At 42.2% G+C, this 23557-nt stretch overlaps 1 protein-coding gene across 1 annotated transcript in view; it reads right to left on the bottom strand.

The window, feature by feature from the left end:
- Positions 1-329: 329 nt before the first annotated feature.
- ahcyl2b (adenosylhomocysteinase like 2b) overlaps positions 330-23557 on the bottom strand; it is a gene marked incomplete at its 5' end in the record, with an annotated part of 36650 nt that continues 13422 nt past the window's right edge. The window contains 16 exons of the mRNA XM_080518635.1: positions 330-425; positions 1827-1947; positions 2692-2770; positions 2887-2955; positions 4796-4894; positions 5566-5660; positions 6724-6794; positions 7541-7629; positions 7876-7939; positions 8122-8238; positions 8574-8680; positions 9025-9119; positions 9286-9388; positions 9475-9575; positions 10078-10221; positions 14511-14619. Of these exons, the coding sequence (XP_080374761.1) occupies positions 419-425; positions 1827-1947; positions 2692-2770; positions 2887-2955; positions 4796-4894; positions 5566-5660; positions 6724-6794; positions 7541-7629; positions 7876-7939; positions 8122-8238; positions 8574-8680; positions 9025-9119; positions 9286-9388; positions 9475-9575; positions 10078-10221; positions 14511-14619 (1470 nt within the window). The 3' untranslated portion in view covers positions 330-418. The remainder of the gene's footprint in view (positions 426-1826; positions 1948-2691; positions 2771-2886; positions 2956-4795; positions 4895-5565; positions 5661-6723; positions 6795-7540; positions 7630-7875; positions 7940-8121; positions 8239-8573; positions 8681-9024; positions 9120-9285; positions 9389-9474; positions 9576-10077; positions 10222-14510; positions 14620-23557) is intronic.

Genomic DNA, 23557 nt, shown 5'->3' with positions numbered 1-23557 from the left:
ATCCTTTAAGTGATTTCATCTTTAACAGAAACAATAAAAGATCTTGCAACGGGAGGGGAGAGTTGAGGTTTTACATACAACTTGACGCACAAACGAGTATTTAGAGGGAAAGATAATGATGAAATGACGAGAGGAGGGTGTGTGTGTGTGTGTGTGGGAGGGGGGGAGCGAGCTACTGGTGAATGGCAGGAGCTGCTCCGTGGAGTCGCTATTATCATTGTTATTACTATTGTCAAGTGTGAAGAAATAAAAATGGCTGCTATGAGCACGAATAAAGTTCCGCCCCCCCCCCCCCCTTTGCTTCGCCCCCCCCCCCCCCCCCCCCCCGGTGTGTCGACTGTTCCTTCCTCCTCCTCTTCCTCCGAGTCTGTGCGAGTCTTGGAGTGTTGGTATTTCTTCACGTCAACCCCAACACTGTTTAATACCTTGAGGGGGAAAAAAAGGAAAGAAAGACTGAGTTCTCTACTACTCATTTTTTAAACATTCATCCATTTTCTATACCTTGATTCAGGGTCATGAGGAGGCTGGAAACAATCCCAGCGCAATTCCAGAGACTAGTTAACCTCAATTTAGGACAGAACTCAGAACGAAATTCACAAACGTGTGAGGAGGAAGTGCAAACGCCAGCGTACTTTTACATATATTTTGTATATTAAAGTTAGAAAATTAAAAACACATTTTTCCAATAATGTAATTCAATGCATTATTTTTTTTGTATTTTAGAATTATAGCTTTTAAGTAATGAACAAGAACTCATTATGTGAGAAGATTTATAAAATTAGATGATTTTTAATATATATTTTTTTTAACGGTCCATAATGATCTGGTATGTTTTGCTGCTATTAACATTAAATGTAATAACTTCAGAAGTGAGCTGTTTGTATTTCTTATCACAGCTCTCTGTTGTCTTCAGGAGTTTAGAATACATGTTTAGTGGGACAAAGACAAGAAAGATTGTTATAAAAGTGCAAAAAAATAAAATAAAACAACAACAAGCTTCAAAACGAAAGGAAAAAAATACACAACAACAACAACATCCACCACCCAAAAAGCCAAACTGGTATGTAATGTACCAGAAAAGTTATTACATGTTTACAATCCTAAATTGTAATTAAAACTTGATAAATGTGACATAAGAGCCAGTTTCTCCTTCAAAACTACTGTAAATATATGAAACTTTACAAGGTTAAACATGTCTTGCAGCTCCAGGTCAATTTGTTTCGGTGGGAAAAAAATATCACAAAAAAGGCTATTTTGGCCAGAAAGGTTGCAGATGATGTGAAAATAGAAATAACTGATCAAAAAACATTTCAATTACACAATTTTTTTTGTGTGACACACTTGTATGTATTATCGTCTTCAGGACCACTGACTTTATTTTGACTTGTGAGGAAATCCTTTAACTTTTAAGTCCAGTAAAATGTCCATGTAAAAATGCAAAAATAATCTTTAACAGTACCTCGAAATGAACTGCGTTCAGAAGTAAACGCAGCCCGTCGTCATTCATTCCAAGTATAACTGCAGCTTTTATATGATGACCACATGACCTCACTATCATTTGCGGCATTGTGTGTTTAATATTATGAAATGTGAAAAACTTCAAAACATTTTTAAAAAATAAATGCAACTGCAAAATGTCCCAATTTTAACATCTGCTATGTTTTATTGTGAATTAAATAGAAGTGCATGAGAGCACCTGGGCCTGGGTTAACCCAGTAAACACTGGTTACTGGGTTAACCCTCTTCAGGTCTGGGAGGGGCTTGTGGAAAATCTGACATGTTGCAGCAGTGGCCTTCACAATAAGGGCGTTGGGGTGTTTTCGTACCTATAGTAGTTTGGCTTGAAGGGCCCGTTCTTGTTCAAGCCCAGATACTTGGCCTGCTCGTCACTCAGCTCTGTAAGATGTGCATCGAAGGTTGGGAGATGTAGGCTGGCCACATACTCATCTGGAGGGGGAAATGGAGAGAGGACATGTTAGAAATGAGAATGGAGAGTACTACAATTTCCCATATCTCTCTCTCTTTTTCTCTCCTTCTTTTCCCTTCCTTCTGTCCTCCTCTGAGCCTTTCCATCCATCTCCCAACGTGTGCTGGTAGCAGGGTGACCTACATTCAGCTCAGTGTTTGTCTGCTCCCGGTCGCTGAGGGACCGCTCGGAAATGTGACGGGAAATGCAGTTGATGTCAGTTTGCGTACACACACACACACACACACACACACACACACACACACACACACACACACACACACACACACACACACACACACACACACACACACACACACACACACACACACACACACACACACACACACACACACACACACACACACACACACACACACACACACACACGCGTGTGTGTGTGATTACACCCGACGCAGGGGATTTTCATCTAGCGTGAAAGATCTATCCGGGGATACGACTCCGGACGGAACAGATGAGACTCGCCATGTTCTCTGTAGAGATAAATGCGGCGTTCCTGCGGGGCCTCTGCTGGGCCACGACAAACTCTCAATAATAACTTCCTGTCCGTCTCTGCGCTTGGTGCTTGCGCCCATCTGACCAGCCAAGTGTGTTACACAAGTGGCATGTCCACAGCTTCACATGATGTGCATTATTCTTTCCTTCAAGACTTCTTCAACACGTCTTTACACTAATAAAAGAATCAAAAATAAATAACGACTTACCCATCTTTTTGGGCAGCAAGTAAACATCCTGTTTGTAGCGTCCCTCGGGGGCATTGTACAGCTCTATCAGAGCCAGCGCCTGCGCACAGACACAAGTGTTACTCACATGAGCACTGTGTTTCAGCATATTTTAAAAAAAGAAAAAAAAAAGAAAACAAAATAGAGTCATTGTGAATATGGATGACTCGGTCTTACCTGGGTCGTGGCAGTGATGGACAGAACAAACGTGGGCACAGTGGAACAGCTGAGGTTCAACAGGCGACCCTGGAGAGGGGGGGGGGGGGGGGGGGGGGGGGGGGGTGAGAGGACAGAGACTCAGGTGCATATCTCTTTTTCACAACACAAAACAAAATTTAAACAATTATTCAGATCCAGACGGTTTTCAGTACTCTGGCTCTGTAAGCCACAAAGGATTCATGGTAAAGGCAACAATATGATTTCATTAATCCACAGTATAAAACATGAAACCTTGAAAGGAGTCAACAATGATCCTGATGTAAAATGGACCTTTTTTTTTTTTTTTTTTTTTTTTTTTTTAAATCAAATTCCAATTCGTCTCAGACATGATGGCATTTGAAAGTACATGAAACCACGTTGTGTGATAAAGCTAATTAATAAAAATAATTAAAAACGAGAAGCATAAAAGGTTTTCAGGCTACATAAACATTTTGATTGCATAACCTTCTATTGTATACGTTTGTTTGTCTCCAGCCTGCTGAATTGGAAGTGTTGCTGAAGATGATGCAACGCGCAGTCTGTCCTCTGAAGCCGCCTCAACACTGAAAGACGGGCATCTGTGGTGATATCATTAATCAGAGCTTAAACGCTGTAGTTTTTAAATTGTTTAGTGAGAGGAGTGCGACAGTCGGCTATAGAAAGATCAAAGAGACGTCCGCATTGCAGCAAATCGGTAGTTTAATTAGGACTTAAGACTCTCAAGGAAGCTGGTGGACCTTCATCCACATCCTCAATGTACCTGCTGCTTTCTATAACAACGGCTCCATTCTTGGTTCACGTGCTTTAAGAATTGCCCGAAGGCACCTTTGATTTATGTGGATGACCTTCAGTGTAAAGTCACCTTCTCCGATGGCCCAGAGTGACATTTAGCAACCAAGCCCACGGTTCCAGCAAAGTTCTTAACATCTACGTTGCTCAGCGTGACAACTAATAAAACTCCTGTCTGTGGGAGCCTTTAAAATGAAAAACTGTCGACGAAGACGGATGAAAAAAGGTTCTATTGTTTTTAAATAGATGGTATTTCTGTTTCAAGCTTCCATTCAAGATCATAACTGTTGTGATCAGAAAGCAGGTGAGGTGAGATGAGGACGGGGGGGGTGGGGGTGTGTGGACGACCACATCAAACAGCCCCGGAGACGCCATCATGGCAGGGCTGGCAGGTCGTCTGTCGGCCTGCTCTCATTCTGTCACAGCTTGTAATTTGCAGGCGGGCGCAGCTTGTCTTAACCTGCAACACGAGTCTGCAGAGGCATGCGTCAGCATACGTCTGTCTTCACGTTTCGCTTTTCAAACGATTTTTACACAACTTGTCAAATAAATGTCAACAGTTTAGTGAATTTTTTTTTGATTTGATGTTTAAGGGGGGGAAAAAACCCATTAAAGGAGGTTTGGATTGGATTATCTGGAAGTTTTTGGCTTCTTTTCTTCTGTGTTAATGAGGATTAGTGGTTTTCCCATTGGGTTTTCGCTGAGATTTACATTTGACAGCAAAGTATTCATTGGAATGTTTTTTTTTGTACATTCTCATCATTAAATATCTTGGACTATAAACTATTTCCACGTAATACTTATGGGAGAGCATTTCTGATGATGTTTCTTATATGAAACAAGTCACGCCTCCAACGTCTCTCTTAGCTGTGCATCTTCAACTAGCGTTAAGCTTGCCATTGTGGGGAAACAAAAATTGTTGCTCATCCCTTTAATCTAAAATACAAATAGACTAGCAAATGGGATGAGCTTCGATAAACACCAACCGCCCAGTTAAATAAGATGGTAAAACAGGTGGATGAAAGGTCGTTCTAATATTGAAAACGGGTGATGACCCATAGTTTTGGATCTCTGTGCATATGCGTGTTTGTGTATATACCTCTGCCAGTAGGACTATCCTCTTGCCATCAGGCCAGATTACGTGATCCACCTGAGAGCGCACCCTCTCCCAGGTTAGTTCAGGAGTCCGCAGGCTTGCCTGAAAGATTAAAAAAAATTTATAAATAAATCATCAAAATTTTCCATTTGGATCACTGATCAAACTTCCCTTTATTTTTAGATGGAATTAAAATATATAATTAGTATTTTCCGTGATAACGCACTCACGATTTCCATTCAAATATGAACTGTATTCTAGTTTCATGTACTGCCGATTACTCGCCAGAAGATACTTTTTATAATGTTCTTGCCTTTTCAATGTCTGTGTAGCGAGCTCTAACAGATTAGTGCACATATGCACTTAGAACTGATTTGTTAAATGAACGATAGAGTGACTTCTAATGTATTTGTACTGTAGACCTGATAAGATCCACTTTCCCAGTTCTCACTGCCACAGCGGGATGCGGATCAATCCTTTCATTGCTATTCTATTAACTCATACCGAGCTGTCAGTTACCATGACAACCCTGAACAATCCCTGCCCAAGGTCAAGCTTCACAGACAGACGCTGCGAGGAGCCGTCTGTGTTTTGGTGCTCTCATTTTCCATCAAGTGTCTCAATCTGCGATAATAGATTATCTTCTTTAAGAACAACAAACACAGAAAAACTAAGTTCTATAAATTGACAGTTTGACTCATTTTGCAGAATTGTCATGTCATTCCGATGAGATTAACTCAAATCTATTAGGAGTTTGCTTTAAGCGAACTGACCACGTCGATCTCGGTGTTGGAGTGTCCCATGTTGCAGACAATGCAGCCGTTCTTCATGCGGTCGAGGTTCTCTCTCACCACCACGTTCTTATTGCCTGACGACACAAAGGACAAACAGTCAAAAGAGTGAGAGCACGAATCACAGGAGAGGGTTCAGAAAGAAGTATTTCAAGAGGTTCAGTGAGTCACTACTAATGGAGCCTCAATTATTGACGAAAGAATGTGAGAAAGGCGAATTAGGCTTTGAATTTTTTTTTTCTTTCAACCTGTTCAAATCTTTGGCATCACTTTTAACGCTCGACATCTAAAATTTACATTCTTTTAATTACATGAATTAATTTTCATTCAGTGGGATCAAAGCAGAAGTCACATAATCTTCAAGGTGACGGTCATATCAAAATGGAATTGACAGACAGCTGGTGACTTTTTCCCGCTTATTTAAACACGGCGCTGGCTTTTATGAATGGAGCCGACAGTATGTGACACTCTAATGCGACTGTTCCAGTCGTCTCACCCCGCAGAGAGCCCCCCGCTTCATCCCTGCCAGCAGCGCTAGCTAATGAGGCCGGGGCGCGAGTAATTCTCTGCTCCAATTAAGTGCTCAACTCGCAGACTTCAGTACTGAGAACTTTATTAGTAACTCCTGCAGACTGATTAAATATCTGTTGAGTCACGGTGACTGGGTTCCGCGAGTGTACAAAATGTGAGCTGTGATCCGCCTTTTGAGACCCGGTTTGGCTTGACGGCATGTTCCTGTCAGTGTAGGCTGGGTTAAAAAGAAGGAGAAACGTTAAAGAGCACATAATGGCATTATGTATTTATCAAAAGAATGACATTTCTTGCAGGCGGAGAATTCACCGTTGCATTTCGGAACAAAATGTGCGACCGATCCTAAAACAAAAAGACCTTTGGAGTAAAGGTGCATCGCCTATTTTCAGCTCGCGGCTCTTTTATGCCCACGTGGAGACTACCGATGGGCCCTAAAGTTGGTGTTCTCCCAGAGTAATAACTCCATTTACTTCAGCGCTGTTCAACGTGGATTATATTCCAGCACAAAAGCCAACAGGACTAATCCCTGTGCAGCTACTGTGAGGCGATTAGTCAGCGACCCAATGATTGTTATGCAGGACGGCTAATAAGTTCAGAGACTGAACCAACCTGTGCAGGTGATCACGATGTCCACTTGTCTGATGACTTCGTTGAGCTTCACCAGCCTGAAGCCGTCCATGCTGCCATTCGGAAAAAGACATAATTAAAAGAGCAACGACTAATATTTAAAAAAAGAAAAAAAGTCTGGCATGTAATCTAGAAATCAACATGGAAATTGTGTTTTGCTCAGGTGTGTAGAAAAATATTTAGTTTGCCTTATGTATTATGTAATTAGGGACACTGAAGGCTGCTTTGCTGTGGAAATGGCGACTGTATTATATTACTTTTACGAAGGAAATGATTGCCACGCACTTATAAATGATGGGAGGTCGAGCTCAGATAAGCATTAACTTATTATCGGTCACTTTGCTCGAGTGAACAATTACAATTTGTAACATGACCTACATTTTTGGGATGTTAACAAAATATGAAACAAACTTAAAAAAAAACTTCTAGTGTTGAAAGGACAATGTCTTGCAAGTAAATGTCCTCTTTTTGGCATTTATAATGCAAAAATAAAGACTCTATGAATATGCAGAATGACAGTAAGAGTTTCTGGATGTCATTGCAGTATTTCACACTATAAAAAAAAATGTTTTCCCAACAAAGGCACGTGGAAACCTCAATCTTCATTATGACAAGAAAATCACAGAAATTACACAATTTAGCTTTATTTTATTAAGCGCGTGTATATCTGCTGCTGCTCCCCATATCAACCTATATGCTTTTATTTGTATTGCTCTCATTTTTTTATTTTATTTTTTTTAAACAAAGTGATTTGGTTGAGAAGGAAGAAAAAAAAAAATAAAAACCAGACGTCTCTTACCAGGCCTGCAAGGCACAGATGGGGTCGATCTCTGTGACGTACACGATGGAACCCATTGCTTTGAGCGCAGCGCAGCAGCCTTTCCCAACCTGAGGACACGGCACAGTAAACACACAAATTCACATCCAGGATTATCATGGAAAAGGAGCAGGAATTGTTTTGTCGTGGAAGAACTTCTATCAGTGTCTAAGCTCATTGAATTGGAATAAACCCTCACACCACCCGAATACCAACTGCTTTCATGACTGAGATGGCTTAAAATCTACAGAAACTATTACACTGTTTAATGAAGCCTCTCTCTTAATAAGGCAGAAGCCTAAGGAGGCCAACCTTACCTCTCCGTATCCACACACCACCACCTGTTTCCCTCCAAACATGACATCAGTGGTTCTCTTCAGCCTGAGGACAAAAACACCATTATACCAGGCTGGCAGCCGAATATTTATTCAGGCCGTTTGGAACAGAAAGGAGGTGGGCGTAATTGCCCTGCAACATTAAATGTAGAAATAACAAACACAGTCTGTTGTAAAAATTTTAAAAATTACAAAAAATCTGGAATAAACGGGGAGACGGCTTCGTACCCGTCTAAGATAGACTCTCTGCAGCAGTAGAGATTGTCGAATTTCTGCTTGGTGACCGAGTCGTTGACGTTCATGGCTGGTACGCACAGCTTCCCGGCCTTGGACAGCTGGTACAACCTGCAAACGTCCACCCAACAAACATCGTCGCGTGAAAAAATGTAAACACACAGAAGATGATTTCACAATCAAAGACCTTGATCCTTTTCACATACACACACACACACTTAACCCCAAACAGTACATATTCCATGGACATTTCTACCACTAGATGGTGCTATGAGAACATGAGAAAACTGTGGACACGTCATGTGCCTGATGGATATTTCCCTGCTTACAAGTGAATCATCTTATCGTTTAAAAAAAACAAAAAACAAAAAGAAAACAAGCTGGTTTTGTTTATTGATCAGTGTAATATCAAAGAGAAATCGTATAGTTCTGTATCCGTGTTTTACCTGTGCACACCGGTGACGCTCTCCTCTACGATGCCCTTGATCTTCTTGAACATGTTGGGATACTTTTTATAAATCCAGTGAGTCAGATCTCCACCGTCATCCAAAATCTGACAGATGAGCAGAGACGGACACAAGCAGAGGACATTGGGAGTGATGAAGAGGCAAGTCAGAATCTGCCGAGTTTCCGCAATCAAACAGACATTAGAGTTTAGTCCAAGTGCTGCCACTTCACCGTCCAAGACAAAGAACGATCTCACCAAGTACAAGCTTTTTCTCTGCAGTTTTACTCGCATGGCCAGTTAATGAGCAGCGACGCAAACATAGATCTAATCTATTTAAAAATAGATGGTCTGTCTGGTAAAAATAGCAACTGTATGCAGCACCGACAAGACTGCGGGATATAAACAGAGAAAACACTTAGCGAGCTTCAGTTAGAATGTAGGTGTGCTACCATGTTGGGCTGCCAGCCTTCCACGTTGACACAGCGATCGATGCACCACCAGAAGTCGTCCTCCGACTCACCCTTCCATGCAAACACACTGAAACCTGCGGCGACACGGGCAGTGGTGTATATATGTGGCACAAGAAGCGCGCGGGGAAACCGAAGGGTGATGTAAATGTAAGTGAGAGCACAGATGTGAGTGTGAAAGGTTAAGAAGAGGTCAGATGTCTCACACACACACACACACACAGGAACTCCTGATAGTCTCACCTCCTTCTGCCAGGGCAGCTGCCACTTCATTCTGGGTGGAGTAGATGTTACAGGCTGCCCATCTGCACTGAGCCCCTAAAGCTGACAGAGTCTCCATCAGCACCTGGGTAAGAAGAAGAACAACGGTGGATGATTTTTGTTCGCAGTGGCACCGATGTTACGCTGGCATGAGAGCGCATTTCTACTCACAGCAGTCTGGGCGGTGATGTGGGTGCAGCCCACCACCTTGGCACCAGCGAGGGGCTTCTCCCCCTGGGCTCGCTTCCTCAGAGCCATTAGAGCTGGCATCTCTGGGGGGGGGGGACGACACAAACGCAGAGACATGACACATAAGAAGTGGATACAACAATCAGAAGAGATGGTGAAAGGAATTCACATGATTTAATCCTCCTAATACTTCATCACTAATCCATCGACTCATCCAGCTGAAGGGGTTATTGATGCTTAGGATATTGTGTGTGTGTGTGTGTGTGTGTGTGTGTGTGCGTGTGTGTGTGAGACCTCCAGAGTTCAGCTGAGGCTCTTCGTGCTGTTTGTTAAGCCATCAGGGAACTGGTGTCGTGTCAACATGTGTTGTGTTTGCGTTCGTAGTGGTGTTGAAAATATGGGCACTAATCAGTGGACGAAGGCATCAGCGAACACGCACGCAAAACCACACTGTTCTCGCAGGGTCATTCTGTTATTTGAATATTCGTTCAGGTAAAATTCACACCATGTTTGGATGGACAAGCTTTAGTTACCCCCCCTAAACTCACCAACCCCCCTGCAATAGTGACGACCTGTCATATTTACCTTGCTCTGCAATCTCGATCTCCCTGCGTCCAAAGTCTGCCTGTTTGATGTTTTTGATGCAGAAGTCCCCGTTGCCCTTGGAGTTTTTCTGCTGTTTGTCCCGGGGAGACGTCTCATCGTCGGAGCTGTCTGTGTATGATGCCGCTGTAAAACACCACAGGCATCAGTGTTACCGGCGAGTCGTGCGCGAGCAAACACACAAGTCACAAAGTTTTCAAAACAGAAAATGAACACCGTGTGGTAGTCGTTTTATTTTACCCACAGTAAAAGTCGGTATATTCCCTAATCCGGTGATTAAACTTTGGGAGGCCACACATTTCCTGACAAGACGGGGTTTAATTGATAAAAAGCTGTTCACCGAAGGCTTTCCTCGAAAACGTCATCGTGGGCCGCCGCAACCCTGGAGTCTAATTGGTTCCAACATGTGTGTGCCACTTGAGACTTGTTTGTCTTTATTCCGGGGCCCGACCTGCAGCCGGTTATTTCTCACTTGGGACTCACTGGCCGGTACTTGGAACTTTACGTGCTGCTTGTTTCTCCAATTCGACTGGTTTCTCTCAGTTTGGTTCTCATGGGTTCAAACCTGTAGCCCAACAGGAAAGACTTGTTGGTCTTTACACAGAAGAAAATAAGCCTTTCCTGCATGTTCAAACCCTTGGGCAAAAATACACAAAGTTATAGGTGCGACTGACAGCAACAGTAGCACCTGTAGCAGGAAAGGAGAACTTTGGTCAGGGACAGAAAATAACGTATCCTCACGACCAGAAGGCAGAAACGGGATCAAGCACTTCTACTCCAACGCGATTTATATACATCCGGGCTAATAATTACAATTTTATTTATAATTGACATTGCAATGTACAGTTAAAATGATTTCCCTCTTCTCGTGACCAGTATAATTGCAGTATTTGCAGAAGCATGTTTGAGATAGATTGTACAGTAGTATACACACGTGCAATAGGCAAAAATGAGTATTGACTTGTGACTACTAAACCAACACTTAAGTATTTGACGTTGATGCTGTTCTGCTTTGGGATTTGTACAAATAACTGCTCTCTGTTTTCTTTGACCCAATTTTCGTCCGTTTGTTTTTCTCATTATTCTGGATCACATGTGTTTTCAGTTTTCACGAGCAGCTTTTCAGACATGTGGCAGTTGTTGACTGTTGACTTTTTTTGGGGGTCAATTTTTCCTTGATTTTCGTCCCTTGGTGCTTGTGGCTTGGTGTCACCAGGTACGATGTGATGAAATAATGGCGTGACATCTGATCTGTTGACAACACAATGTAGGGCAGTGGAGCTCCATCTGGCCATGACATGAATGTATTAAATGAACCATTTATTGAAAGCCAGTCAGTCTGTTGCAATATCTAACTTTATAGACACACATATATATATATATAATAAGATAAACATCAGCTCATTGAATGTGACACTAGTATTCTGGTCTAATACATGAACAGAGAATGAAGCAGCTTAGCTGCTGGCTGATCTATTGGCTCCAGATCAAAAGATATGCTCAATATTAAGAGAGGTCAAGTTGGTCATAATGTGCAACACCTTCCTCATATTCAGCTAAACAGCATTCAGCTCAGAAAATGCGGAAAACAAAAAACAAAACTGTATCTGCACTATAGATGAAATTAGTGTAGGAGAAGATATGTGCTATAATGGGAACTGCAGTTTCCATTATTTATAATAAATAGTAGTGATCAAAGTTTTAAATTGTGAAATAAAGATGCTGTTCAGCTTTAGGTTTACAAACAAATTTATATTTGATGGTGGCACTTTATTAAAATATAAAAAAAAGTAATTTATGCTTTCTTACGGTTTTTTTTTGTAATACGTCTTGAGATATCCCACAGCGCCCTGGGGTTACAATGTTTTTAAGTATTTTACAGCTTGTCCTATAAAAGGTTAAAACACACTGGAGTGTTCATGCTGACCTCTCGCCTGCAGTGTGACTGATGCTATGAGCTGCAGCAAATAATGACCAATGGAAAAGCACCAGAAAATGAAGATGCAGAACCAGGATCCAGCAGAAGTGCAGATTCACGTGGGGGTAAAATACCAGATCATGTCTCCATCCTTTGTCTCCCTTCATATGTAGTTAGTTTCCCTGTATATAAATGCTATGAGGAGAGCGACTGGATTCCTTTCGACCATCTTTTAAATCCCTACTTAAGATGTACTTGAATAGAATTACATGTTTGTTAACTTCTATCATTGAATTTCATTAAACTGTTTGAAAATGTCTTGCAAATCTGAAATTTCTACAAAGTGATTAAAATTTTTTTTTAAAAGAGCATCCATAAACAAAACTTATACATCGGCGCTCTTGATTTTCGGTGAGGTCGCCGTACTGTGGGAACCATCAGAGTAATAAGAATCACTCGGCTGATGGAATTATAGGAAAAGACAGGGAGTGAGCAGCAAAGGAGAAGAGGAAAAAAAAGAAAAGCACAGTTCAAATAGCTACATAAGTATCTGATAAAAATCTTAAATTTAACAAAACTGACAGGATTTCGCTCAATCTACAAAGGCTGTGGTTTATTGTTAAGTTAACTGGCATATGGTATTTCTTGGTGTCTGTACTGCTGGCTTCTTCAAATTACTCAATGAAATAAAAGTGAACTAAGTGCACTCATCACTATCTCGATATCCAGGGGAGAAAGAAAAAAAAATGCAGATCATATTTCAGTCATGAGCCAAGAGCCAGAGGCTGGAAAGGAACATTTTTTGGGAGTGCAGTGCTGGCTGCAGGAGAGGAGATAAAGATTGAGGAAAAAGAACGAGGTGAAAACACTGAAGAGGAACAAGAGGGAAATAGAGATTCAAACACAGAGCTGAACTCAGAATCTTACTTAATGGAGTTAATTAGGACTGTTGTAGGTTATCTGTCGTGGGTTAAATACAAATGCATCTTAATCAAAATGTTTTCCTAAAATAGGATGACATGACGAGAGAAACTCTAATCTCAGGCTACAATAAGCAATAGCATTCCCCCCCCCCCTCATTTGAAGACTGAAGAAAGTGAAGAAAGACGAGGGCTTTTCCTCAGCTGACCCTCATTGATGTCGCTGGCCGATGAAAACATGTGCCGCTGGGCAGTCAGAGGATCAAAGTGCTTCATCATCTCTCAGTGAGAGTTGCCAGTGCTAACAAGACGTTCTTCACACCCCTGAGAGCCGTCCACTATAATACTAACTGAAACTCAGTTTGTCCCTCACACCCTGTGATTAACCGCAGTATTAATTCAACCGTGGTTCCCTGTGAATGCTTGTTGAATCAAAGAGTTTGAGACCCCCCAAAAAAACAACAAAAAAACCTTCAACTGAACAGAATTTACACATTTCTGAAAGCTGGCAGTGGGAGGAGAAGAGGGCAAACCACCAAAGAGAATGTGGAATGCTTTAGATCGATATAAATAACCATGTTCTCGCTTTCAGAGGCAGAGTCAGGTTAGGTGATTCCCAGTGTTCAGTTCTGTGTTGAGAAAAAAACGAAAAAAAAACGTATTTTTGTAAAACAGGCACGTGTATCATCCCAGTCTTCCTCCAGCATCTCTCGTCTGAGAAGGTCTCAAGTGAGAAAATGTGTAATGTAAAGCTGTATGGGAGGAACCTATCAAACGAAGTGGACAACGCATGTTGCTGTATAAAAACCAACAAGGTCGATGACGAATACATGAGCACCCAATCTTTTACTTTTTCCAGTTTTGGAGCCACTCAGGTTAGATCCACCTTCATTCATCTGCATAAAACATTGTTGTGAGGGCAACCACTGGCAGAAACACCTCGCGCACATAAAGTGGAGCCTGGCAAGGTCTGTAATATAGTTTATCCAATGATGAACTATTTTTATGACTACCTCAGTGATTCCCCAAAATGTGAACCCACTGCTCTAAGCCATTTAAGTTCATGCAGCATTAGTGGTCACTCCTACACCAAATCTCTGCTAAACATATTGTTGCTACTTTGTAAATAATCTAAAACCTAAGCAGCCCTCGAAGGCCACACATAAACCCTCGCTGTGTAACAGATGTCTTCAACGTGGAAAAGACACTGGATGAAGTCCCATTTACCCCCATCTTGCCATTCGCCACACCAACAATGAGGCAATGACATTGCAGAGATGAGGCGAGTCGTGTCATTTAATTTCAACCACACCCTGTACTTTCCAGCACTTCCCTCATTCCCCCCGGCCCCTCTGCCTTGCGGACCACCGGCAGTTAATCCTCCCGCCGCAGAGCCCACTTTCACATGAGCCACTTTCACATGTGTCCCGAGCGTGAGAAAGACTCGGAGCTGCTCGGACGGGAGAGGTCAGTTTATCGTCCGTCGACGGAATGCAGCCGAAATACCTGCAGGAGTGTCCGATGAGCGGGCAACTGCTGCGGTCAGACTACACTCGTGTGTGTGTGTGTGTGTTTACCTGAGCTGTAGCTGTCTGTGGAGGACTGAGAGATGGAGCGGGACAGGGAGCGCCGGCCGATTTTAGAGGGACGCTTGTTGAACTCCTGCTTCTGGTCGGCAAACTGGATCTGCTGGCCGGGAAGGGAGAGGAGAAAAAGACCAGATTAAAACAAGTCACCGCTTTCTGCTCATAGTTAGTGTTGGGAAAAAACACATCTGTCATGACTTAATTTGTGTTACAATACAGTTTTCAACTATCAAAAACAAAACAAGACAATTATAGTTGAGGGTTTGTTTTTTTTTGTGGTCAACTCTGACCTCCAAAATGAAAACGAACTATTGGAAGGCAGATAATAAATACTGAGGGACAGAACAAGCACAATGCAATTTCCAAGGCGGGAGGCCAGCTTTGGAGTTTACTGTGACTTGGAAAGATAAAGGACACAATGAGGCCATTATCTACCAGCAGCAAGGCCACACAAGGTACAACAGTTCATTCAGGTTTGGTGAACACAAAAGGTGGCTGGCAGAGGCACTAAAGTCCCCACGGTTCTGTCACTGTGTTGATCTTTCCGCAATTACAACAGAGTCTGATACACCATAATTCATCTAGCGACAGTGCCACAGAGTACAAATGGCTAACCTATTCCTCCAATAAAAGTACATGTCACGGACAAAAAGCACAAGCGGGAATTTGTGCAACGACTTGTGCTGAACGACAGAAGCATTTTTAGTTGACTATCGTTGAATGGAAAGGTTGTTTGACGCCCACCAATCTGCAAAAACGTTCAGTGGCGATGTCATTCTGACAACTCCCCAGTTGTCCTTCAAATATTTCAAGAAAAGGAGCCGAGTATCAGTTTTATTTTTTCTTATCTCTTTAATTAACCGGTCCTCGAATACAAAACAAGCAGTTGCTTTCAAGGATGGCTTATTACAGGAAATGCATATCAAAATACAGATTAAGGTGCGTGTGTGTGTAGACGTATTTAAACCAACTCAAGCCATCAGTGCACAGCATCAGATGCTCTTTAAAGGTGCCACATTCAAAAAAGGAGTATTGAATGGGGCAACTCTATATAATTGCATTTTTTCCCCATAAAAATCAGTTTTATACTGTTTTGTAACCAATTTGCATCAATCAAGCTGTGAGGAACTGAGTTACGAATTGCACCACTTCACATAAGGAATTCCTTCCGACACAATCTGAAAATAATTGACGTTGATTTCATCCACATAACCAACACACGACTTCAAATATACTTTCAAGGTCGGTGACAAGTTGCATGTGTGTGGATACATGCATACATGTAAACACAGGGATTGTATGGTTTTGTAGCTGTACATGATGGACAAAAAGAAAACTCAAGTCATAATAACAAATGGAAAAACTTTCAGCACAATAAACATTTTACTCCTTTTTATATTTGCAGTGTTCCCTTCTTGGTTAAGGAATTCTCTCAAAATAAGAAACAGTAATTCTCTTGCTCGGTAGATTCAATGGAGAAATGCTCTCGATGTGGTTCTTGTTTGTTCTTCCATCGCTATGTGCCAAGTAGTTGTCAAAATGCATTATTGGAGTATTTCCATATTAAATTTCCTCCTTTTCACTTCCTTGAAAAACAATCTACTGACTCATGGCTTGGAGGAAGAAGGAGAAGAAGTGAACGCCCACAACACATAAGTTCTCTGGAATTTGTATGCCCCTCCTTGACGGCTGCGATGCACCTGCACCTTCACAGGAAGTAGCCAGTGTCTCTTGAGCACCAATAGCCATGCTGGCATTGAACATTGGCACAGAATTTAATTAAACCGTTTCAGTCTCTATTTGAAGACCAGGCTTAAAACATTCCTGTTTGATAAATCTTACAATTAAGAGCTGGCTCAAGTCACATTGGACCATTTCTGAAGTAAATCGGATATTACATTGCTTGGAGACTTTGTTTTAATCGACTGGGCTTCTCTTCTTTCATATTACAAGACATTGAACGTCTCCATGCAGGATGTGTGTGGGTTAGCTTGAAGTGAAATGCGGCAAAGAAGTCTTGGCTATTGACAATGCTTGAATTTAACGGATTATAAATGTAAACTGTAAAAAAAACAAAAAAACACACGCAAAACAAGAAAAAAAACGAGAGATGATAGAGAAAAGTGTTTATTCTCTTGTACTTTAAATGCCAGTTCTCAGTGACCAAAGCTGCTAAGCTGAAAAGTATTTCACAGCCATTTCATCATGAAACCGATATGCTCAGCATCCAGATCCTAATGTCTCGTTTCCTACCGCCCCCCCATAAAGCCCGGCTAATCCACCTCTCAGCCTTCCTCCTTACCTTTCTCACACAGAGCTCACTGCTGTTCCCTCTTTATTCTTCCTTCAGCTTGTGTGTGGGTGGCTGTGTGTGTGTGTGTGTGTGTGTGTGAGATGCAACGCCCTGTGCATTAAACTTCAAGGACTGATCATTTCAAAAGCTGTGCCTCTTCTTTCGCTTGCCTCCATTCAAGCCTCTGCTTTCATGCAATCCAGTTCCGGACTGGTCTGACCTTGTGCCGGGAAAAATAATACAATGCGGTGAATTGTTTCCTTTTCCATTCATTTCTTTCCCACCCTCTCACCCTCCCTCACGTCTACCTCTGTATTCTTGTTTGATTGTAGACCCGTCAGAGAGATTGGGTCCTGACCTGCTGGTATGAAAACTGAAGCTCAGTTTCACCGCTGCTGACCCAAGATGGTGTGTAGCCCACTTAGAGCATTAACAAAGAGCTACTGCAATGGGTGGCTGGTATTGATGCAAAACGCACTATAAAAAAAAAAATACATTTTAATAAATAAAAAAAAAATGACTATCAGACTGCAAAATGAAAACCATCTGAACACTTTTTGGATGACAAAAGTGAGAAACCTGCTGTTAAGCACTCTAGTAATCCGGGCCCCAATGCGTTATAACATTGTTAACGGTCTCCTCAGGTTTAATGGGTGGAGGTTAGAGGAGGGGCTTTAGGAGCTCAAAGTTTCACCAAAGGATTGAGGGTCATTTTGGGAGCTCAGGCGAAGAGGATGGAGGGCTTACGAGACGTTTTTGGGGATAAGGTTGCCACAGATTACATTAGGCCTCGGAGTGGAGGGGGGGGGGGGGGGGGGGGGGGGGGGGGGTTCCAGAGAAAGCGCCCAGCGGTTTTGGTTCTGCAGTACAAAATTAGCCAAACAAGAGCGACAAGGTGGATGAAAATGACATAACGGGTACACATTGTGATCCGATTTGTCCGTCGCTCAGGATTTTGGAGAAAGACGAGATGCACTGGATCCATGTTGGTGCTTGTGAGTGTTGTTTAACAAATTATTAACGCAGAATGGGAATTTACAATTAGTAAATGGTGCCACCGGCTTAAAATAACCTGCCAGTCAAACACTGGTCAGCTGTTCCAGCAGCTTAATATGCTGCAATGAGTCGTGCTTATGAATTAAATCTGGGGCATTATGAGCAGCCACACACACGATTAATGGGACTTGAAAAACCTGTAGTGGGGAGATTTAACTTCATGAAATGACAGATGCCTGTCAAAACTTACTGCGGGAGGATTTAGGTTTAAAAAACAACAACAACAACAAAAACAAAAAGCATTGCATACAACTAATGGAGACTGCACTGCTCTGTCCCTGTACTACCGAGTACACTGGAGTGGTACTTGGGAACATGACTCATCAATACACACAAAGCTCTAAAACACCGGCAGACATAAGAGACACGTAGCAATAATTCAGTCTGTCTGAAGAGGCGCTATTGTGTCATTCAAAATCTTCAAATACTTTCAACAGCTGGATTCCATTTTTTTTTTTGTTATATGAGACATGATTTATTCAGTTAGAACAGTCGGTTTCTACAATGTTAGGCTTATTACTGCCGTCATCTGTGTGAGTCAAACCGGTAAGAAGAATCATATTTGACTATGACAATATTGACGCAGCCACAACACTACGGTCTGTGCTATATTGTAGGTAGCCTCCAGTTTGGCAAAAAAAACAAAACATTCAATGAAATAGCAACAAATGGGAGTGAATCTGAACTTTTCCTGGGTGTCAAGTCTTTCTGTTGTCGCGTGATCTCTGATCTTCCACCGACTTTACCTCTCCAACATCGTGTTGCACTTGTTAACGTTAGAAAGAGTACTGACTGAGCGGCAAATGACATGTGAATAATGAATGTTCACTCAATACTGGAACACATGGGACACAGTTGTGGCCATGTGTTCCAGTATTGTCAGAGCGTCTGGGTTAAATGTACACAGTATTGGTTTGCTAGAAATTAGGACAGAGTACGCTTCACTAAAACACAATACTGATAAATGCTCCATCTATTGGAGGACAAGTGCAAAAATGGCTTTTCCAGCCGTGCTCTAAATTGAGGTGGAGGAGGAAACTCACCCCGATAATCTATATCCCTTTAATTCCAAACGGAAGCCCAAAAGCACTTCAAAGCGTTGACGCGTAACTGAAGACCTCAGAGATCACACTGAGGCTTCGTGTCCCATCTGCATATTTTATTCCAGAATAGTAGAGGATGACACCCTGACTACTTCCACAAACACCAGAAAATCTAAACCCTGCAATGTGTGTGAGCTCTGAAACCCAGAGGAAAGGACAGATTGTTGAACTTTAGTGGTCTGACATGATGTTTGGGGACAAGGCGGCGGGTCTTGAGGGCGCAGAGTGAGGAGAACGCCTTGTGAAAATACTGTTACCCCCTCCAGACCAGAGATATGGGGGGGGGGGGTAGAAAACAAATGGGAGCAGATGGAACAGCGAGTGTTTTGAGATGTGATACAGTGGAGCAGTGGGTTTCAAAGTGTGGGGCAAGTCTCCCCTGGGGGGGGCGGAAGAGAGCTTCAGCAGGGGGGGCGGGGGGGCATGCAGTGGGGAAAAACAAGACGATCAGGGAGATGCCCTTTCTCGTTGAATTTCTTTAACAAAATCAAAACAGTAATTAGAATGAAGCCAAAGTTTGCGTTGTTAAAATACACATTTTTAGAAGTGATCAAATAAACAATGTAGAACTGGTCGATTTGGCCTAAAAAAAAAAAAAAAAATCAGATTTTTTTTTTTTTATAAAAATTTGAGTTTCGATTTAAGATTAAAAAGAATTTCTCAATGCACTTAAAAATTACTGCAGACATCAGATATATTGTCAAAAGTGCAACTTTATTGCTGTGATTGTCCTCAGAGTTAAAATGCATACAAACAATCCCAACATAAAAAGTAAATGAGGCTCTGTCATTCAATAAATTCCAGCTTTAACTCGGGTTTAAGTAAAAGTGCAACAGTAACTACGGAAATCCACAAAGGATGGTAGAATGAAATGCCCAACTACAAATTCGATTAATCCATTACAAGACTATTTCAGCTCTGCATTTAAAAAAAAAATAAAAATTAACAGCAGGGTGAAGCATGAAGTAAAAAGCACACACAATTACCAAGATGACAAAAACAACCAGAAGGCGCAAACAAAGTCCAGGTGAAAAAAGGCCCTCTTGAGCATTAAAGCGGTGATTAGCGTCACTTCTTTCATTTTAAAATGTAACATTAGTGCACAAAATGATGCACATGCCGAGTTCAAAACAACAGTTCTGTATTCCAGCTGTGCTCAATAAGCCTTTGGCATAACACCAAGGAGACAAAACATTTCATGTTCAAAAAAAAGATATCAAACAATTGATGTTTACCCATTTCAAAGTCTTTGGAGGCTGCACGAAACCTTTTGAACGTGCATGCCTTAAACAGTGGAGGAATTCTCCGCAAAGTCACTGATTGACGAGAAAAGGGAAAATGTACTGTCAACCATCGAATTAGACTATTACTAAACTGGATTTGTGGATTTAAAACGCTACATTTGACTCTGTAAGTAAATGGTTTTGGCCAACTCTTTATTTTTTGTGACGCAAAAGTGAAGTTTGATTCGTCTACAACAAATAAATGCAGCGTGTGTACGCAGCTGTCACTGTGGGAACGCGCGCCGGCATATCCTAAACACTGCAAACCTACAAAACATGGTGCCATGTCTTCACAGCTGTGTAGCCAGCAGGCTTTCCACATTTCAAGAAAGTTGTCGAAAATAAGAATTTTAAATCCAGTGTTTACAGACGTTGACAGCATGCCCCAAGATGGGAGTTCAGTCTGAAAGGATTCACCTCCTGGAACTTGCCTGGGGGAATTTGATCCCAAATCAAAATACGACGGGGTCGGGAGGAAGGAGCAGACACCTGCAGCAACAGAGGAGCTCTTGACTCGTCTGCGGGGTCTGAAGTCGCGTGGAAACACGTGAGCCGAGCTGTTGACACGCTCACTAAATAGATTATAATATCGCCTTATTTTACAAGGTGTAATCATTATTACACCTATCTGAAGTTGCGTAACTGTCGCGGTTTGATTTCACCTTCATGAAACGCTTGTCTTTATTATTTCATATCTGAACTACGCGTGGCAGTATTGTACCTGCGCCATCAATACTAGCAGGAACATTCAGCCTCGCGGCAGATGATCATACAACATACAACATATTTTTGGAATTGAGAAATCCAACATCGGGACTGGGCACTTTAAAAGTCCTTGACAAATGGTGATATACTGCAATAGAGCAAGGTAAGGACATAGTTCAGCCTCGTTTACCCTGTGAGGCGGTTTTCAGTGCCCCATAGTGTGGAATCACCTTCAGGTGGTTTCTAAGGTCATGTGATTGTTCTTGTTTTCCATGCAGGAGGCCAGAGGGCTGTGTGTTTGTTTACTTTGTGTACGTGAGCATACGAGCGGTGGCCCATAATGGTTCAGTAGTCAACACTTTCCGCTAACGGCAACGGTGTTTCACGGATCAATTCCTGGCGCAAGAGACTTTCTGCGTGAAGTTTGCATGTTCTCCCCGCGCATGTGCTGGTTGTGTGGGGTTATTTGGAGAGTGCTCGCTGCGTTTGATGGACTGTACAAATACAGGCCTTAAAAAGGACAGAAGACCTTTTATTCTGGAGAATGGGACACTTATTGGTGGCTCACACATTTACCATCACTGACAAGGACATGTTTCGAGTTTCGTCGATACTCGCGTATCCAACATGATACTTAGACGAGTTTAAATTGTCGACTCAACTGTTCAAACCTCTGACCTCTCACCAATCAGCACTTTAAATATAAACCAGCCGCCTGCCATTAGAAGGGGCTGCAGGGCCAGTCCTCCCGTGACAGTGCTCAAGTCTTCCGCGGTTTTTACACAGAGTTTAGCACTTTTGTCCGTCTCAATTTAAAACAACAGGTAGCATGTTTGCAATAGCTGGAATATAGGAACTCTACTAGAACAATTGGAAAAAAAAAACCTTCCACAAGCTAATCCATGATGTCTCTTTGACAATTTCATGATATTTTTTTTTATAAATCTCACTGTAGGTTCTCTTTCATGCTTCGCTGTCATCTGCCACCTCACTACTAGATGCAGACTGGCAATTTAAAACCATTTCTAAACCTGAAAGAGCTTTAATATGCAATCACATATCGTTCAACTCCTCCGCCGCCTCAAACCACAGAGTCATCGTCCAAGGGGGGAGAAATGAGGCCGTTTGTGTCTGTGATAGCGAGACCCCATGTGCAGCCTCACGCGAACGGCATCACATTGTTGATTTTCTTTTTCTTCCTTTCCCCATAACGAAAACTGCCGACAGCTGTGATGTTTCCATTATATGGGTGAAGCTTTTTCTATTGGAATTTCATTTTAACGGAGAAGATGATGGTCCATTCAGCAGACGACTGGGAAAAGATTCTCGTCGCAAAGCGACGCACGGTTACGTGGAGTTGAGACGAGAGGGAGCGGCTGTAATCATAGCGTACAGCACCAACGCTTTCTGAAGAGTGAGTTAAGCACGCGAGAATGACACGCCGTGACCCATTTGGAAAGCTTCATACTGAGGAAGAATTACAAGCCCTCCGACTTCAATACTGAGGATTTATGTCGGTTTCTTCTTGGCGGCTTTCAAAATGAGCTTTGAATTGCAGTGAGCATTCACAAATACAAACAACAGATTTGGGTTTGACTCTTGTGAATTAATGTGCATGGGCAAACGCATGAGGAGCCTGAGAGTTTTCTGTTCAAAGTCAACCTGGGACTGAGATGAGGTCCTTCAGGGGGACGCCGAGAGGGAGAAGAGGGAAGGAAGTGTTCTCTGGAAATGCCAGTGGGAAGCTGCTGTTTGTAACGACTTGCTGCTATTCCCCTCTCTGGGGGCGCCACGTCCAACCGATGGCAACGCAACCTGCGCCACAGCCGAGGAACACAGAAAAATTCAGAACCCTAGAGCGAAAAAAACCCAAACCAAAGTCATTCTTGGTTGTTTTTTTTCAATGTGATGAAATTAAGTCTTCATTGAAATTTGGCCTGAATGTCCCGACAGAAACACGGAGCAGAGAGCAGAGAGCAGAAATGCAAATAATACAAAAATAGCAATCTGTTTAATTGTCGCAACGCTATATTCAACCAAAAAAAAAAAGTCAATTTAAGCCATTAATATTTATTAAAACAGCTAGATTCAATGGGAATTAGGATTAGAAGAAAAGAAGCAAAAACCCTCTTCACAAATGACTCACGCCATTAACAGTTGCTGGGTCAAAACAAAATTCGACATACTAGTGACACATTCGAGTGTTGCCTGGAAACATCAGTTGCTGCTGCGGCACTTTTAAGTGTTGCATCAACAACTGTTCTGCTTTGGGAAGCCTGCCACAAAATCTCCCGTCACCAGACGACAACAAACGGCAGCGTCTGCATCAGGATGGAGGGATGAATGGATTTGCACCCAGCCGCTAAGTAACACTTGACTTGTCATTGCTTTTCTTTCAAATGCATGGATAAACAGCATTATTCCTCTAAATCAAACGCCCTATCTATTTTTTTTTTCCATACAGCTTGGATGGGTACCCTGCCAAGTTTTCGTCTTTTAATAGCAGTGTGATAGCTGCTGTTGGCGATACAAAGCAGAAAGGAGAACACGCGGGCAAAGAAGATCAGACATCCAAGTGGAAGGATGAGTATTCCTAAA

Source organism: Blennius ocellaris (assembly GCF_963422515.1).
Source record: "Blennius ocellaris genome assembly, chromosome: 22".
NCBI classification, from domain to species: domain Eukaryota; kingdom Metazoa; phylum Chordata; class Actinopteri; order Blenniiformes; family Blenniidae; genus Blennius; species Blennius ocellaris.
The sequence above is the reverse complement of the archived record's forward strand: the minus strand, read 5'-3'. Positions and strand labels throughout refer to the sequence as shown.